This window comes from Colletotrichum aenigma, assembly GCF_013390185.1.
Source record: "Colletotrichum aenigma strain Cg56 chromosome Unknown KSG_Cg56_contig10, whole genome shotgun sequence".
Taxonomy (NCBI): Eukaryota; Fungi; Ascomycota; class Sordariomycetes; order Glomerellales; family Glomerellaceae; genus Colletotrichum; species Colletotrichum aenigma.
In genome coordinates, this window is record NW_023500916.1 from 1,516,248 (window position 1) to 1,533,306 (window position 17,059).

The 17,059-nt window shown below is 55.7% G+C and overlaps 6 protein-coding genes across 6 annotated transcripts; 3 read left to right on the forward strand and 3 right to left on the reverse strand.

Moving 5' to 3' along the window:
• Nucleotides 1–25: 25 nt before the first annotated feature.
• On the forward strand, nt 26–353 carry CGCA056_v014287 (uncharacterized protein; the record flags this gene model as incomplete). Its single annotated transcript, XM_037329529.1, has 2 exons — nt 26–157; nt 270–353. 2 exons carry the CDS (start codon nt 26–28, stop codon nt 351–353), a joined length of 216 nt encoding a protein of 71 aa, XP_037172086.1.
• Nucleotides 354–1,320: 967 nt separating this feature from the next.
• On the reverse strand, nt 1,321–1,686 carry CGCA056_v014288 (uncharacterized protein; the record flags this gene model as incomplete). Its single annotated transcript, XM_037329530.1, has 1 exon — nt 1,321–1,686. The coding sequence occupies one exon, from the start codon at nt 1,684–1,686 to the stop codon at nt 1,321–1,323; it is 366 nt and encodes a 121-aa protein (XP_037172090.1).
• A 995-nt stretch (nt 1,687–2,681) lies between these two features.
• Nucleotides 2,682–3,526, reverse strand: CGCA056_v014289 (uncharacterized protein; the record flags this gene model as incomplete). The annotated part of the gene is made up of 2 exons (XM_037329531.1): nt 2,682–3,095; nt 3,287–3,526. The coding sequence occupies 2 exons, from the start codon at nt 3,524–3,526 to the stop codon at nt 2,682–2,684; spliced, it is 654 nt and encodes a 217-aa protein (XP_037172091.1).
• A 1,742-nt stretch (nt 3,527–5,268) lies between these two features.
• CGCA056_v014290 (uncharacterized protein) lies at nt 5,269–6,322 on the forward strand (the record flags this gene model as incomplete). Its single annotated transcript, XM_037329532.1, has 2 exons — nt 5,269–5,289; nt 5,348–6,322. 2 exons carry the CDS (start codon nt 5,269–5,271, stop codon nt 6,320–6,322), a joined length of 996 nt encoding a protein of 331 aa, XP_037171531.1.
• A 3,249-nt stretch (nt 6,323–9,571) lies between these two features.
• Nucleotides 9,572–10,779, forward strand: CGCA056_v014291 (uncharacterized protein; the record flags this gene model as incomplete). Its single annotated transcript, XM_037329533.1, has 2 exons — nt 9,572–9,904; nt 9,955–10,779. The coding sequence occupies 2 exons, from the start codon at nt 9,572–9,574 to the stop codon at nt 10,777–10,779; spliced, it is 1,158 nt and encodes a 385-aa protein (XP_037171530.1).
• A 429-nt stretch (nt 10,780–11,208) lies between these two features.
• On the reverse strand, nt 11,209–16,359 carry hmu-0 (Halomucin; the record flags this gene model as incomplete). Its single annotated transcript, XM_037329534.1, has 2 exons — nt 11,209–16,217; nt 16,278–16,359. 2 exons carry the CDS (start codon nt 16,357–16,359, stop codon nt 11,209–11,211), a joined length of 5,091 nt encoding a protein of 1,696 aa, XP_037171529.1.
• Nucleotides 16,360–17,059: the final 700 nt, after the last annotated feature.

The window sequence follows — 17,059 nt, forward strand, 5'->3', positions numbered from 1 at the left end:
CACACTGACCAAGTTACATCGCATCATGTGGCGGCGACGACGCGTCGACATTGGACGGTCTAGGAAGGCCGAAGCCGGTGTGGCTGGAGAGTTTGCTTGCGAGTTTCCAGACCTTTACCTGCAGAGTTTTTTTGCTTTTCTGCTCCTGAGTTTTCCGGTGAGTGCTTCGGTTAGAGAGGCTGAAGCTGAGATGCGGGCATGATCCTGTCAAGAGACTTCAATCCTGTTGAGTTGTCGTCTTGGGCAGACAACACTAACGCTAGGGCCAGGAGCAAAAGCGCACCGAAAGCAAGGCACAGAGGGAAGCACCCGCAGTAGCCTCAAGCACCGTCGATTTCGCAACGTGTGGCTAGTCGCTCTTCAGCCCCCTCCGTTAATGCCTCCCGATGGCACTAGCGCCGGGGAGGATTGGACAATAATATTGTGCTGGTGGTGGGTGGACTCGACCCCACAGTCGTATTGGAGATTCGCCCCATTCATAAGATCAACGGCACCAAAAAGTGAAACGCAGAGTGGCTAGGCGGTAGAGAGATTGGCGCTACGAACGGTTTACTGGCAACCGTCTCCGCCAGTTCCGCCCTTTCGCGTGCTTGACGGCGGTTGTTAACACACATGGTTTGGCTTGCCTTCTCCGCACGAGCTTGTGTAACTAGCGGGTGGCTGAGAGCACAGATGGTGTGCTGAAACCAACTACACACGCTGACATGGCCCGCAGAGAGGAGGGCCAGCATCAACTCGGGGGTAGCGAATTGGGAATGCAGGTGGTTAATCACGGCTGCTCACGGTGAAGTATCGCGCATGTGACAGTAATTTGATCAAATACCATGAAAGTGTTTAGAATGCTTTGGCTAACGTGGAAGAGGATTCCCATAAAAACTTCCCGAAATAGTGTCCATATCTCATCATGATGGTGGTGATGCACAATTATTTCATAATACACGCGGCAGATGGATACCGATATCCCATCCGTCCACCAACTCCCCCCTGTCTGCGAACCAACCGTTTTCCCTCACGGTTGGGCAGCCAGGGTCAACAAAAAAAAAACCCACACTTTCCAGCAAACTGTGTCGAAAATTCGCCCACTGTATTCCCGCGACTCCGTTTAAAACCCGATAAGTTGTTTATTGCCGTTTTTAAGATTTGTCCCTGGAGAAAACGCCTCTCAGTTCCTGATTAAAAGACGAGGAAAAGCCCATTAGCCCATTATGAACTTGGCCTAACTAGCCCGTCCTTGTCTCTCGGTAAGAAAATAGGACGGAACGGGATAGTCTGACGAGATAGAGGGGGCCGCAACTGAGGAATGAGGAAAAAGGTCAGTACTTACAAGAGGGCAAGCTCAAGGTCACCGTGAATGCGCGCCTTCAGCGTGATTTCGATATCCAGGTTGAGGTCGAGACGCAACCTCAGGGTGTCGCTCTTGTCACCACCACCGCCGCCGCCTTGTTGCAGAGCACCGCCGGCGACGTTGCCTAGTGTGTTCTGAACACCACCTGTGACGCCCTGGACAGCCTCGGTAGGGTTACCTCCTCCAAGGCCGCCGAGGGGGCCGCCCTGTTGACGGCGCTGCATTTGCCTGTTGCCCTGGCGGCGCTGGCGGCGCTGAGGCTGCTCCTGCTGCTGGGTGTCCTCGGAGGTCTCCTCGTCGGAGGCGTACTTGGTGTTGTTCTTCTCGCGGGGGGAAGACATGTTGACGGTCTAGATGGCTTGTTGATGGAAGTTCGAAGATGGGCTAATGGACTCTCTCCTTCCCGTCGGTGTGAGATGGGAAACTGAGGAATTAAGGGCTGTGGATTATATGCGAAGGTTTGTGAGTGCTTCTTCAAAGTTGTCCTCGATCGATGAGTCGCGGATGAGGGTGCAACATATAACTGATTCCGGACAGTATCCGGAAGCAGTCAAAACAGGATGTAAAGCTTACACCCTCTTCGGCCGATGAGATCATGTTGGACCCTGGGGGACCCAGGATTTCCACGGTAGATGTTTTCACCCCTTCGACTTTTTGCGTCACACCACTCGAGTCTCGAGGTGTTCTGGACCGAAATGACGTTGAAGGAGGGCCAAGCGGCATGCGGAGGGGGGGCGGAATCAATGGGGCTGCTGGGGCGGTTGGACCTGTCTCATGCTCTCGATGAGCGGTCCCGATCTGCTCTGGCGCCGAGTCCATTCTACTCTCCACCACACAGTCAGTCACTCCAGAAACCTTTGATTGGAAGAGGGTGTCGAGCATCCCTGTCGCTTTTCTCTCGGATTTGCATCGCAAAGCCTTACTGCAGGCTGTAGCCCAATCATGCTCACACCACGGGCTCGAGGGTCATCACATTGCCAATGCAGGCATGACGCACCATTACTCTATTCTCTGCGATCAAACAAGCTTCTCGTAAGTCAGCTTTGCGCCTCTTTCGGTGCCTCGCAAGCCAGGCTTGACAGGCATTGTGGTTTTTCGCACTGACGGAGTGCGGGTTCATGGGTTACAGATACCAACTATGCCAAATCCATGCAAGCTGTGCAGAAACCTCGAAGGAGCCGTGCTGTGCGTCGTTGGTGGTCTATTCGCACATGCTGCCAGAAGGCTCCTCCAGGTTTCTGGTTTCTCCCCGCGCCTTCTTTCAATACACACCCCTCCCCTTTCCTGGCTTCTACGGTGTTCACCACCATCCGGAAAAAAGAGGCCTAGCTATTGTTCAATCTCGAACATATGCGCTCTCAATGCCTAGCGCCATCTGTCGCCGCAGGACAATCTCTATACACTCATCCGGCTCGTACCCTTGCCGCAGCCTCCCGTCCGGATCCCAATACACCGCCCATCTGCCGTCGTCTTCGAGGGCAGCCACAAACCCCATCCCACTGCCTCTCAGCATCAGATGCCTCTCATCTTCAGTCCAGCCCCAGGGTCCTATGACGTGGCCGATTGTGTCTTTACGACCTCCGTGCCGGACGGCTCGGGTATCGGCGTCGACATAGATCCAGTTCAGCATCGGCGGATCATCCGCGATGGTTGATACCAGCCCGCGGTAGTTCTCTTCGGAGGGGTAATTGAAGTAGTACCCTGAAAACTTGTGTCCCGGCGCTGGAGCCATGCTGTGGTTTATCCAGAGCTGGGGTAAAGAAAGACTGCATGTTAGTTTGCTGTTGTGGATGGGATGTGTGATGGTGGATGTGTGCGACTAGTGTGTAAGTCGAGCAAAGGCTGGGCTGGTGTGTGGGTGGGTGGGTGTGGCCAGAGACGCCGCCCCTCCCCCATTCCCAACGGTGGGAAAAGAGACAAAAAAGCAAGTTGCAAGTGCACCTTGCAGATGATTGACGAGATGATACGCAAGAGGGTTGCAAAAAACGAGGGCAAACTTGCCTTGTTGTCGACGAGGACGCAGGGCGCTTCTTCCCGCTTGCCGTCGATGGTCATGGTCGCCGTGAGGCTGAACTTGGCCTGCTCTTTGGCGGCGGCATTCTGCTTCTTCTGCGCGCTGACGGCCTGCCCGGTGCCGATGACTGTGGGGATGGCGGCGATGGTGAGTAAGCCGATGACCATGTTTCGAATTCTTCTCCTCTGCGCAGAGAAGAGGGCCTGGAGGAAACAAGAGAGGCGAGAAGAGAAGAAGGGGGATTGGTTCCGCGTGGGAGAAGTGGACTGTCCAGACTGTCTGTCCAGGCACCTTGGGACTGACTCTCCCTCTCTCTCGGGACTCGGACGTGTCAAAACCGTGTGAACCGCGGGGAGGCGAGGCAGGGGGGTGCCTTCGACCGGGATTTCGAACTGATCGACTATCGACTTGTGGAAAGACAAGTTTTCTCTGATTTACGCTCGCTGCCGAGCTTCCTGAACAAGACGGCAGATTTGCGCGCGGACGACGAAAAGAGCTGTTCGAGATTTGAAGAAACAGGTTTTGGCGAATATCCCATGGGAAAAAAAGAAGCGCGGGGCGGCTTGCGACAGGCAGAAATTCCGCGTGGCTTCTACGGAGGGGTTCGTGTGTGGTCATCATACGCCTCCCAAGCATGCATTTACCAGTATCTATGTTTTTTCTTGTCGTCCGTCTGGTGTTTCGATTCGCCGGGACTGCTCTCCTGGGATCGAGATGCCCGTTTCGGGAACACCCCCCTCCCCCCTTCTCCATCCATGTCTGGGGTCAGCCCACACCCACCCACCACCTCAGAATCGGTACCGGCCAGCACGCCAGGAGGATACCCACGCATGCGCAACGGTCTCCACCGAGATGAGTGTCCAGACCGTTCTGTTTTGCGCGTATCACTGGGTCACCGTCTGATTTACTTGTCACATTTTGTCACTGCGCGTGCGAGTGGATGAGGTTGGGTGGTTTAATTGCACACCCTGTCCTACGTCATTTTCTCGTTCGAGCTTCAACCTCTCTCCTTTGGTGCCTTTTTCGGTGCTGTTGGTTCGGCTACTGCCAGCGACTTACACACCTCTCGGCGTGTTCTCCCAACTCTTCGAACAAGGATGTGCTCTGCTGGGCCCCCGTATCAGGTCTTCCCGCCCGGAAGTAAGGCCGCAGACTCCCCCATTCGCATTGATGATTCGTCGCTCGGCGAGAATCAGAGGAAGGCAAGAGCTTCATGCTCATCGACGTCACCTCTTTGATCCCCTTTTTTCTTGCTCACCTTGTCAACGCCTCAGGACCCTGTCGATCGAGGGCGTTCAGATAGGGAGGAATCCTGTTCTCGAGAATCACACACGTTTCCCCCCTCCACCGAATATGGTATCAAGTGATATCACACCGACGGGGTTTGTGTTGGCCTCTGGCTGGTTCACGGTCCCCACGATTCCTGTCTCTCTGTGCCTGTCTCCTTCATGCCTTGCCGGCGTGTAAGTCCACCACGTTTAGGAATTAGTCCATTCCCCTTCCCCTTCCCTTACCTGCATAAGCCGGGTCCCCGTTCAGCTCTCCCTCCCCGGTTTCCCACACCCATTACATCACTGGGTATCACTCCCCCTAGGGGTGTGAGGTAATTGTCGCTGAAAACAAGATATCCTTCAATTCATCGTGCGCGGATCTGATTTAAGTGTTCGTGTGCCTTCGTGTAGTTTTCCCGTTAGTAGCTTTTACTACTTTTGGTTCCCAAGGTTTACCACTTTTGATCAAACACGTCTTGCACCTCACCATACCTCACCCACCACAGCCCCAACGTACTATCACTAGAAAGATACCCCCTCGTCCCCCATTTCGGAAACGATACCATTGAGTGAGCAGGTGTCGTTTGCGAAATAATTTAGCTTCTTGTAAGGGGAAGATCACATTTATGGACGACACAATGGCCAAGAACAAGAACAAGGTATGCCTCTGCTATTCACTGATGTCGCAAGATTCACATGCTGATGAGATGTGGGTAGAAGGGCCAAGCCGCCCAACAATCACCTGGCGGAGAGGGCTCCAAGCCCGAGGAGACGAAGCCCGAAGGCACCACGCCCGTCGGCGAGTTCGGTAACCCCGCGGAGAACGTGGGCGACAACAACAACCAGAAGAAGGCCGAGGAGAACGCGCCCGGCGGCACCGAGGAGTCCAAGCCTGAGGAGCCTCAATCACAGGAGCAAAAGTCGCCTTTCGACCAGCCGCCCTCATCATCAACAGAAGACGACAAGAAGCCCGAGGAGAACAAGCCCGATGAGAAGAAGGCCTCCGCAGAAGAGAAGAAGCCCGAGGAGGAGCAGAAGCCCCAGACCAGCAAGCCCGACCAGAAGGCGCAGCAGGCGCAGGTCGACGATGAGCCCGAGGAAGGGTCCAACGTCGACAACGACAAGAAGCCCGAGGCCAAGGGCAAGGAGCAGGAGCCCGCCAAGGTGCGTTCGCGTGAATCAGGGTATACTGAGCGTGAAGCTGACGCCGAGGAGCCCACGGAGCTGCAGGATGACGAGGAGGGCGAGTACTACGACGACGAAGACGGCGAGGGCGAGTACTATGACGATGACGACTACTACTCTGGCGATGACCAGGATGAAGATTACGATGAAGACGACTACGAGGAGGAGGAGGAGGGTGAGGGGTCCGACCAGGCGGGCAACTACACCACCACGAAACAACAACCGCGGCGCGGATACTCGCAGAACAACGACCCGTACGGTCGCAACAACCAGATGATGCAGCGCAACGGCGGTCGCCAACAGGGCGGCGAAGACATGTACCGTCAGCAGCAGATGCAGCAACAGCAGCAGCAGCAGCAGCAGATGCAACAGCAACAACAACAAATGCAAGGCGGCGGCGACGCTGGCGGCAAGAACCCGCTGAAGCTGAGGCTCGATCTGAACCTCGATATCGAGATCACATTGAAGGCAAAGATCCATGGTGATCTCACTCTGGCTCTGCTGTAAGTTTCCTCGCATATTCCCTTGTTTTTCGTGATACCCCCTGGTTCTCGATGCTGGAGAGTTTGTTTCCTTTGCTCCTTTTGCTTTTTCGGGTTGTTTGGTCCGCGTCGAATGGGATGCTTTTCCGGACGTTTCGACGCTGGAAGGCGCGAACGCGACTCGGATTTTCTGCCTGTACTGCCCAGTGCGCTTCGTCCTTCCCGCAGAACTCTGTCATGCAAATGCGATCTCCGGGTCCCGGGCGGGGCGCAATATCGGCGGTTGAAATCGAGTCAGGAACTGTGCTGCAAAAAAAAGGTTTCGAGTATTCTGAAGGCTCGTTCCCTGCTTCCGCCTTCTCCACAGCGAACAACTCAGTTACGGCGTTATGGAGCCTACCACGCGAACGGTGAAAAAATGGCTGGCAGACCCCGGCCCGCGAGAGTTTGCGACCGTGTTTGCGCGGATTTCGGATCCGAGCCAGCGTTCGGGAACCGTGTGTTTCGGGCTGTTGAAATTCTGCTCGACTCGATGTCAGAGTGACGACATGCCTCTTTTTTCTTTTCTTGCTTCGGGCATTTTCCTTGCTTCATTTTCGTGCGGATAGAGACTCGAAGAGAATTGCTCAGATTGCTAACTGTACAGCGACATGGATTAGTGACATGATGTGAAAACGGGTCTCTGACCTGCGGGCTGTTATCGCCGAATTTTCGTCAGACTTTCTCTTTCTTAGCAAGACATTGTTCGACATCATGAATATTCCCCCAACGGCATAACGGCGATAAAAAAAATCACGGCGTCCGATGCGCATTGGTGACGAGTTTCTTTTGTTGTATCCCGGCTTCATTGAAGACCTTTTTTTTTTTTTGGCAGTTCGGCAAGGCGGTGTTTGATACGGATGGGTACGGAGAATTGTGGCTGTTCCCACAGAGATCGGACTTGTCAGATTTAGCGGCGGATCAGATCTTGCCCAGTGTAATTTTAAGCGCCCACACAAAAGATCAATTCTCTGAATGAATTGAGGCGGCTTGGCAGTGACAACCAGATCTCCAGAATTTGGGTTAACCATAAAAACAATTCAACTGCGCAAATTACAGCTCAACTCTGTAGATTTGAGATAGGCATTGCTGGAAATACCTGCAATCATTATTGGAATGCTGTAATTCTTCTTTGATGCGGTGAGAGCCTCTTTGGGAATGTTCTCCGACCGTTTGGCTTGTTGTACAACGGTCAGCGTAGCGAAGACAAGTCCGGGAGCTGTATCCGGCGAGCTGCATTTTGGCGAGTTCATATGATACCTAACGAGACTTCGCCAAGGTACGTTGCCGCGCAGCGGCTTTCCGCAGAGGTGAAGGTGTGGCTGCTGTGGCATCAGTTCTCGTGGACTTCTGCCCAAGAGCATCGTCATTGTCAAGTATCCGCGGCTGCCCATCCATCCCAGTGCGTGATCCGCGAGAATCGGCCGAGTGCAGCATCACAATGCAGTCAGAGTGAAGTGCCAATGCGGTCGAGGTCCAATGATGAAACATTTCAGCCTCATCGGGTGCCCACCACACGGCAGCGGTTGCAGGGGATAAAACCTGTTTTTTGGTGCTCCCTCGTGATGTTGACAGCGGGCGATCGCAGGCCACCCCAGGGAAAGAAAAACAGCCACGGTATCCGTAATAGCGGGAAAAAGGTAACGGACGACCCACCGCCCGCTTCTAGACAGCTCTGCTCCATTTTTTTTGAGTCGTGTTCCGTACCGCTTTTCGCCGCCGCCGCGTCGTACCCGCGATCGATCATATTTGGGGGTGATATCGCGGCCAAGCAGACGCTGGACAAAGCGTCTCCCCCAGCGAACACGATGGTAGTCGGGTGGATGCAGTTTAGGCTCTCACTCTGTTCGGACGACGTCTGGCGGACAAGAGCACCGTGCCAGAACAATGGAATTGTGCGACGGTTGGACGTTTATCTGGCCTTGTGTGTGCGAGTGTGCCGTGCTCCGTCTCACAGGAATTGCGAGCGACGACCGTGACCGCAAGCGAGACCGTAGGCGAGCCGAATCGAGATCATTGCAGGAGCTATGACCAAACGGTTGGCTCAAAGGGCAATGAGCGGCGGGAAGAGATTGCAATGGAGGCGTCTGAAGGACAGGGGGCCGTGTGGACAGGGGCCCCGAGACGTCTGTTCGGAGCAAAAGCGCCGCCGCGGGCAGGCAAGACGGTCGGGATTGTTCTTTGGGATTGTCGCTGCCCGGGGGCCAGACGGAAAAGCCAGGGGCTGCTGGTCCATGCGACGTCAAGAGCGGGGAACCGTGTGGCGCCGACGCTAGGGAAGCAGCCACATTCGGTGAAACGGTGGGTGATCTGCAGCCAAAACGGTGGAGTGGCTCCGTTATCGACGTGTATCCGTGTTTCGCCCACAAATAATGACAGGATTATGCCGTTTATTTTTGTGATGGTGGGCTGCGAGCGTTCCGCACCGGCACCACCGGCAGGCAACGAAGAGGAGTGGAGTTGGCAGCTGTCTGTCAGTCTGTCGTCAATGTTTGCGAGTGGTGTCGCAGGAATGCGGAACGTTTGTCGGCGATGGCCTCGTTGTCGTCGGGACAAGCTCAAAGGAACACCTAGGTGTCTGGGGTGCTGCGTCGTACTGGCACGGGAATCCAGACTTTGGAAAAGCATGTCGGTAGGGCTAGCGGTTTCGCGGAGATGGGATTTGTGACACCTGCTAGCATAAACTTTGCACCACGGCAATACAACGTCGGATCGAGGGCGTGGTCGAGATCGGGGGCGGTTGTGTTAGATGCGTGCAACAGGGAGCAATGGAACCTGCGGCACGTGCAGGGAAGGAGAAGTGCCATCCCGTCCCAACCTGGAATGGATTGCCTTATCTAATCAGCCGTTCGGTAGCGGATAATCCTGGTTGCCGCATTGCATTATCGATAAGACACAGTCTGATAAGATAGCACAGAGTCGTGGCGTCTGTGGCGGAAGCAGAAGCGGGGTTGTGGCTGGCCTCATCTCCCGTGCTCAAGTGGGGGAACGACGCATGAAGCATGAAGCATAACGGAGCTCTAGACCAAGCAACCCTACAGGCAAACAACCCCGTCAACCTCAGATTGGACGATTTATGGCGTGTTAATCGCAGCCAAATAAACAACCACGCGTCTGGCGACATTGTCAACAACATCAGACAACACAGCACCCAAACAAAACCTTCGTCTTTGCCTCAACTTCGAAAACCAAGCAAACATCATCGACATCACCGCAGTCGCTTTCAACAACCACAATGCCCGATCTCAACACCGTCCCCGCTTCACCACATCCCGCCAACACCTCCCGGCGCTCTTCATCGAACCAGATATCTCAGCAGATGCCGCCTCTTCCTGTGCCCGCATCGTCAGAATCGCCTTCCCTCAACATCCTTCCTTCGAACCAGAACACGGTCAACAACCCGAATACCTCGAACCCCTCTCTCCCATCGCCGACGATGGCCCCGGCAGCGACGTCTCCGCCGGTCGCGCCTGAACCCAGCGTGTCCGGTCCGGGCCCCATCCGTCATCCGCGTCCCATGACCGCCTCCGATCTTCATATGCAGCTCGAGAAGGAGCAAGAGGCAGTGGTACGTCGGGCTACATCCCCCATCACCGCTTCCACCTAACAGACCATTAGGTAAACCGCTTGACCCGCGAACTCCAACTCCTCCGCACCGCACAGAACGCCTCTGTCGTCTCCAACGCATCCTCAACATCTGCATCCAACACTACCGAAGCACCCGCCGACACCCACCTCCTCTCCGGTGCTGCCTTCTCCACCCCCGCGGTACCATCTAACAGCTCCCGCCGGCACCATCGCACCGCCTCAAACGCTAGTACGCGCAGCCAGACCGCGATCGCCGGCTCGGCCTCCGTGTCCACGACCTCCATCCCGATCCCACGGCCCTCGAACCCCGTGCGCCAGGATAGCATTGCCTCGCGCCACAGCTTGTCTTCCTCGCCAGCCCACTCGCAGCAGCACCTGGATCCCCATGCCAGCGGCATGACGTACTTCCAACAGCAGCGTTTGCCTCACCAGGCAACTGGGAGCACTTCCATAGCTGCTACCCCTGGGAGCGAGTCACAGCTGTCACCGGGTATGATGCCGGCTACTTCGAGATATGAGGAGACTGCACTCCACCGACAGGAGTTGGAGGTTGCCAAGAAGGAGAACGAGGGATTGAAGCAGCGTATTCGCGAGCTGGAGAAGTTGGTCAGGGAGAAGAGCGCCAACGTGAGCCGAGAGAGGAGTGAGAGTGTCAGCAGTCTGACCACGGGAGGAGCTGGCGTGGGTTTGCCGGCTCCCAGCGGCGCGGCTGTGGTCGCTCGTCGCGAGCGTCCTGGTGGTGAGAGAGAGAGGTCTCTGACAACCATGAGTGTTGCAAGCAGCGTTGCTGTTGGTGTCCCTGAGGAAGAGGTGCAGGTTGGAGAGAGTGCGGCGAGCTCTGGGCTGAACCCCTGAGTCCGCTTTCGGCAGTAGATTCTCCGATACCCTGAATCATTGCTAGCGATGGATTAAAGAACATGGATTACGGCCTGATGAACGAAAAGGGATGGCGTTTGGGGATTCGAGGGGGCATAAGCCTTGCCTCTATACATGGGTTTACGACTTTATTTAGTAAGGAGATCACTTCCGTATTAAATCTGCCATCTCTAGCGGCAATCGTGTCGTTTTTTCAACCCAATCGAACATCACGATGAAGCTCACTATATGAATCGTAGAGATCATCTATCATTTGTCTATGCGTCTACGAATATGCCTCAACGTCCATATCTATCGTAAAGACTGATCTCCTTTTCCAAGTTCTCAATCCGAGCTCATTAAAGGCGTCTGGGTATCATTCTAGAACCAAGCCAAAACTCATGAAGCGAAGCCAAACCCTCCTCTCCGTCACAACGAAGAAACACACGCGCACTTCTTGTCGCGACAAACCGAGACCTCGCCAAGCCTCTGTCCGCAGCAGTTCTTCGCACACTCCTCCACGTTCTCAAGCGCAATCATGCAATGCTGGCAGTGGCACTCCCCCTCCCAGCACATGACATTGTTCGCCGAGGCGCAGCTCGCAGGGCCAAACTCGCCGGAGCATCTCGCGTGTGTATCGCACCGCCACGGCTTACACGCACACTTGCCGCTCTCGCAGACCTTGCGGTCGCTGCGCTGGTCGCAGGTAACACCAACGCACTCCTTGGACTCCTTGCACACCTCGCCGGCGTGCTCGGGACGGTGAAACGGCTCGGAGGCTGTGAGCTCGCACTTGTTCTCGCGCGAGCACGTCTTGTACGGGTGCGTCTCGTTGTTGCGGAGGACGTAGGTGCAGTCCGCGTGCTTGGCGCAGCCGGTGTCGTCGGTGAACTTGATGGCGCACTCGCAGCTACCGCCGTTGCAGAAGCCGGACTGGACGATGTTGCACGACATGAGACCGGCGCAGTGGGAGTCGAGCTTGCACGCGGCGCCGACCTCCCGAGGGATGGGCTCGCAGCGGCACCTGCCCTGGCGGGAGCACGAGGGGAAGTGGTGCTCGGGGCAGCGCATCTCGTTGCACTCGGACTCGACGGCGCAGGCATCGCCGGGGACGGGCCGCATGACGCAGTAGCAGCCGTAGCGGTTGCCGTCGGCGGGCTTGACGCAGGCCGGATACATGTCGTCGAGGCAGGGCAGGGTGATGCAGTTTCTGGCCCAGGCGCATGTCGAGCCGGCTCCGGAGGGCTGGGGGATGACTGTGGGGATGGTCTTGGTCGGGATGGCCTCCCACTCGGAGAGGACGACGGTCGTGAAGGGCTCGGTGCCGGTCCAGGGTGTTTCTACCGTCAGGGGGAAGCTGGTTGTGGTGTTTAGGGAGGTGACGCGGGTCGACCAGGCTCTGGTGCGGGCGTTGGTGAGGCTTGAGGTGATTGTGATGTTGTCGTTTCTCTCCTTGATGACACACCGACAATGGTCAAAGAAGCACACGGCTTGTCTGTTCTCAGGACAACTGAGGGTGCCGCACTCAGAGTTCACGAGGCAGGACTCGGTCGGGAGCGGCAGAGCAACTGAGGTGCGCGTGAACGTCATCGAGGATGAGGGTGTAGGCTTCGCTGGGATCTTGCAAGCGGGAGCGGTCGCTTGTCGGCCTTCAATCATGGGATCACCTCCAGCGTGCTCGGGATCAATTGGCAGAAGAGGCGGCCAGAACAGGTCGTCGTCTGTAGGCGGCACGACTCGGTGGCCATCACCACACCACAAGTTCTCCCACACAACATTCTTCTCCCACCGTAGCCTCAAGGCCTTGAAGCCTATACCAAGACCCATGCTGTCGTCGTGGGGATGGTACTCCCAAGAGAAGACGCCCCATTCGGGATGGTCTTCCCTCGACTTGCCAAGGTCGCTCTCGAAGTGCGGGCGATACGCGATATCCACCATCTCGTCGATGGACAGCCCAAAGTCGAGGAGGAGCTTCTCCTTTATCTGTACAACGACGCTGTGATGCATCATCACGTCCTCGGGGAACGGAGGGAGAGACCCGCGGGAGACAATGAAGGCCTTGACAAAGTCCATCTCCTGCACGTTGAACGGTCCGCCAGGCTGGAAGTACTGGGCAAGCCCCGGGTTCTCATGTTCGTCTAGGGGATTCGCGGTCAGAGATCGTTTGTTACCTCTGAAGTTACCGGTCCCGATGTGGTCGATGATGTCTTCCTTCAAGTACTGTTCCGTAGGTAGGGGGTACGCCTCCTGGAGCCACGCGTTGTTAGGCTCTGCCTCTCCTCTCGTGTGTCCGGGAACTTCCCAGAAGTGGCTGGTCCAGACGGCTTTCGGGGACACGACGATGAGCATAGAGCAGCCCCAGACAGGGCCTGAGCCACCGAAGCGAGGTCTCTCAACTGGGACTTCAGTAATCTTCTCCCGGTCAAAGAACGTGATCTCGCTGGTTGACCAAGGCCTCGGGTATTCGTCCTCTTCGTAGGGCCAGCTATCAGGAGGTCCGCCAAAACCTGGACCGAACTGATCGATCACGTTTCGCATCGACTGCCACCACTTCAACTCTCCCTCAGGCGAGTCCTCGGGCTGGACCATCTTGTCGTCATTGGTGAGATACACTTCGTCGGGTGTTGGGACCTGTCCCGGCCAGGGGTCGCGTTTCTGAAGTTCTTTGCTGGAAGAGCCGCCGCACGAACCGCAGTTCTTCTTGAGCATGCATAATTGAGGTACGGGGCAGATGTCGTCTTGTCGCGTGGAAATCGATGAAGTAGAGCGCTTGTCGACATGCATGCCGTCGGGCCCTGCAATGAGTCCATCGCCGCACCAAGTCTCGCGGTGGATGACGTCTCTCTCGAAGCGAACCACGAGCTCTCTCTTCCCACTCGCTCCCTTTGGGGTGTACATCCAGGAGAGAAGACCATGCCAGGGCTCTGCTTCACGGAACTCAGGAGGAGGAGTCTTGCCTTCGTCGTGGTGGTGGTCCTCGCCGAGCTCCTTGCGACGCTTGTAGCCGTAGATGGTGATGTGCTTCTTGTCGATGCCAATGAGTCTTCCGGTGAGGAGGTCAATGATCTCTTGGTTGGCCCGAGGGTACACCATGTTGCCGCTGACATCGATTGGGACGAAGAGTATTACCCTGTAGAATTGCGTGTTTTTGGGATCGAGCTTGTCTCCGACTTCGACGAGATGTCGAAGGGCCGGGTACTGCTTCTGATCGGTCCAGGCGGCAGAGCCATGTCGAAGGAAGTGGTGAACGTTCTGTCGGAAGTAGTGCGCCTCATCGTAGTTCAAGGTATCAGTGTCGAAAGCCTCTCGGTCCTCGTCGGGAATCGAGAAGTTGGGGACCTCCCACATGTGGTTTGTGTAGATTCCGGTGGGCGAGAAGACTGCGACCATCACGCATCCCCATACGGGTCCGCTGCCGCCTCCCATCGGGTACGTCTTGGAAAAGTCCTCGTAAATGGCTGACGAGTCGGCGTGGATGGGGCTGCTCTGGTGATACCCGGGACCGTAGTACTTCACGATGCGACGCATATTCTCCCACCAGTCGGTCTCGCCCTTCTCCCACGTCTCGGGGCCGGTCATGGTATCCTGGACGATGACATCTTCGGGGATAGTGCGTTTCTCGAGAGTCGAGCGCTTCTCGAGGCCGTCGTTGCGCTTGACCTTGCTGTCACTGCATGCCGGACACTTCCCGGGGCGGCAGGCACCGGTGGCCTTCGGCTTCTTGGTGGTGTAGGTCGTGGTCGTGGTGGTGCGGACGCTGGTACAGAGCTCCGTGGTCGAGCATCTGGCCGTGTCGCAGCTGGTGGTCCAGGTGTTTGTGACATGATTGGATACCTTGGAGACGACGCAGGGCCGAGTGCAGTAAGGGGCGACGGTGATTGACTCCGTGCAAGACGAAGAGGAGGAAGATGCGGAAGAGGTAGGCGAAGGAGAAGCCGTTGGCTGGGAAGGCTCCGGATCATCGGGGTCTTCCGGCTCATTGGGATTGTTTCCACCACCGCCGCCGCCAATGGGTCCGATGCCAACCAAGCGACCCCAGGTTGGGAGATTGGTTCCGAGGCGCAAGTTGGGAAGGTTCAGATCCCAATGCCAGCTGGGGATCTTTGTTCCGATACGCCAGTTGGGCAGGTTGGTTCCCAAGTTGAAAAGCACACGGAGACGCCAGCGAATGGTCCAGCTGAATCGGCCGAAGAACCAGAGAAGGAAGTCGTCGTCGAGGTCAATGTCGATGCGGATCTCGTTGAGTCTCCTGTGGATCTCTTTCTCCTCGTCGTCATCGTCATCGTCGTCGGGATTCTTTTTGTCGTCATCATGCCCATCGTCATTGTCGTCTCCGTCACCATTATCGTCTCCATCACCATCGTCATCTCCATCACCATCATCATCTCCATCACCATCATCATCTCCATCACCATCATCATCTCCATCACCATCATCATTTCCATCTCCATCTCCATCGTCATTGCCGTCGCCGTCTCCGTCACCATCTCCGTCACCGTCACCGTCACCATTGCCATCCCCATCTCCTTCGTCATCGTCATCACCACCTTTGCTACCTTTGCCAAGCGCGGGAGGTGCCGGGGGCCAGGAGAAACCGTCGTCTTTCTCAGGCGAGGTATAGCACTGGATCTCAGGGATCAAGCAGATGGGGTTGCAGAGGTTGAGGGAGATACATCTCCAAACAGGGAAAACCGTGGGAATGACCAAGCCGTCTGAGGTTGTCGAGGTAGGAAGGTCGATCGAAAGCCATGTAACGTTCGCGGTCTTGCGGCTTCCATCCGGCTCGGTTGTCGTCGCGATGAGAGGCAGCACGGTGGTGTATTTTCCGGGAGGTGCATACCAAGGACCGATGGAGCCAGAAGCTGGACGACCAGAGGGGACCGGGCGGGGGCCTGTCTCCGGGTCGTGAGGGATGGGAGTCGGCTTCCCGGTGTTGACTGGTAGAGTGCTTGAGGCGGTAGGAGCGGGCAAGGGTACAACTGGATGGGAAGACGCAGAAGGGCTTGGGATGACGGGAATTGGCTGACGGCTTGTTGTTGAGTCCACGGGAGGCAGCTTCCAGGAAAGCGACTTTGAAGACACTGAGAAGCTAGGAGTGCCGGGAAAACTGATAGGAGGAGGCAAGCTCAAAGATTCTGACTTTGAGAAGCTGAGAGAGCCGGGAAGACTGACGGGAGGAGGCACACTCAATGATTCCGAGGAGCTCAAAGGTGGAGGCAGTCCAATACGATCCGTCGACTCCTTGGAAGTGAAGGTCGGGAAGGGAACAGGAGTGAAGCCAGGGACCAAGCTGTCGATAGAGCTTGTTCCAGGGAGACGCAGTGAGGGAATGGTGACTGGGTCATCGGCAGGTGCGTAGATTGTAAGAACAGTGGTATAGACGAAAGGAATGCGAGTCGTCTTGATGCAATCAAGGGCAGCTGGGTGTGCCTCAAATTCTGTGAACAACTGTTAGCTGGTCTTTGTTTCTCATTCATAGGGAGGGAAACGATACTTACGCGCGAATCCCAAGAGAAAGAACTGGGACATTAATAACGCCCAGAGGGCTGCCTCCAGCCGAGTGTGACTGGTGGCAGCCATTATGACTGAGTGTTGTCGATCAGTTGGTGAACCCACGTAAGAGAGGAAGATGTTGATATTGACGGATTGAGAAGGGGTTTGACTTGTGAAGTTGTTTGTGGAAGGTTATGGTAGAAGAAGAAGAGGGAGGAAAGACGCGGGAGGGCTGAGATCTGGTTTTGTGGGTGGAGTCCACCTGAAGGCGAGAGTTGAGGTGAATTTTCAAAAGCCAGAAAGGCAGGAAGTGGTCTGGGAAGAAATTTCCATAGTCTTCACCCTTCTTTGACCTTTGGCCTAGGATGAAAATCCCTCCACTTCATTCACCATGGAGAAAGGTGAGATCTGGCGCTAAGCGAGGACAGCTTATCTCATGTGTTTCCAGGTCCAATTCTGCAAGTCGTTCCTTCCTCATTGATGATAAATAGAAACTTCCATCTTAGTGATAAACGTGGGCTATCAATCTGTCGTGAGTTGCTTCTGATCTCAAACTTTCTCCAGGTCAACCATCACGTAAGACTGATGTAGTCGCCATATGACCTTGTCTCTGAATCCAACGTTACCAGTGCTGATGTTTCCATTAGAGATACCCACCTCCCTTATCTCTCATATTCCTGCAATTAGATGCATCATTTCGAAGCTGAGAGCTCTGGCAAACATGAAGTTTCGCTTATGCCTACCTTAATCTTGTATCATGTAGGCGGCAACATGCCGGCGAAACATC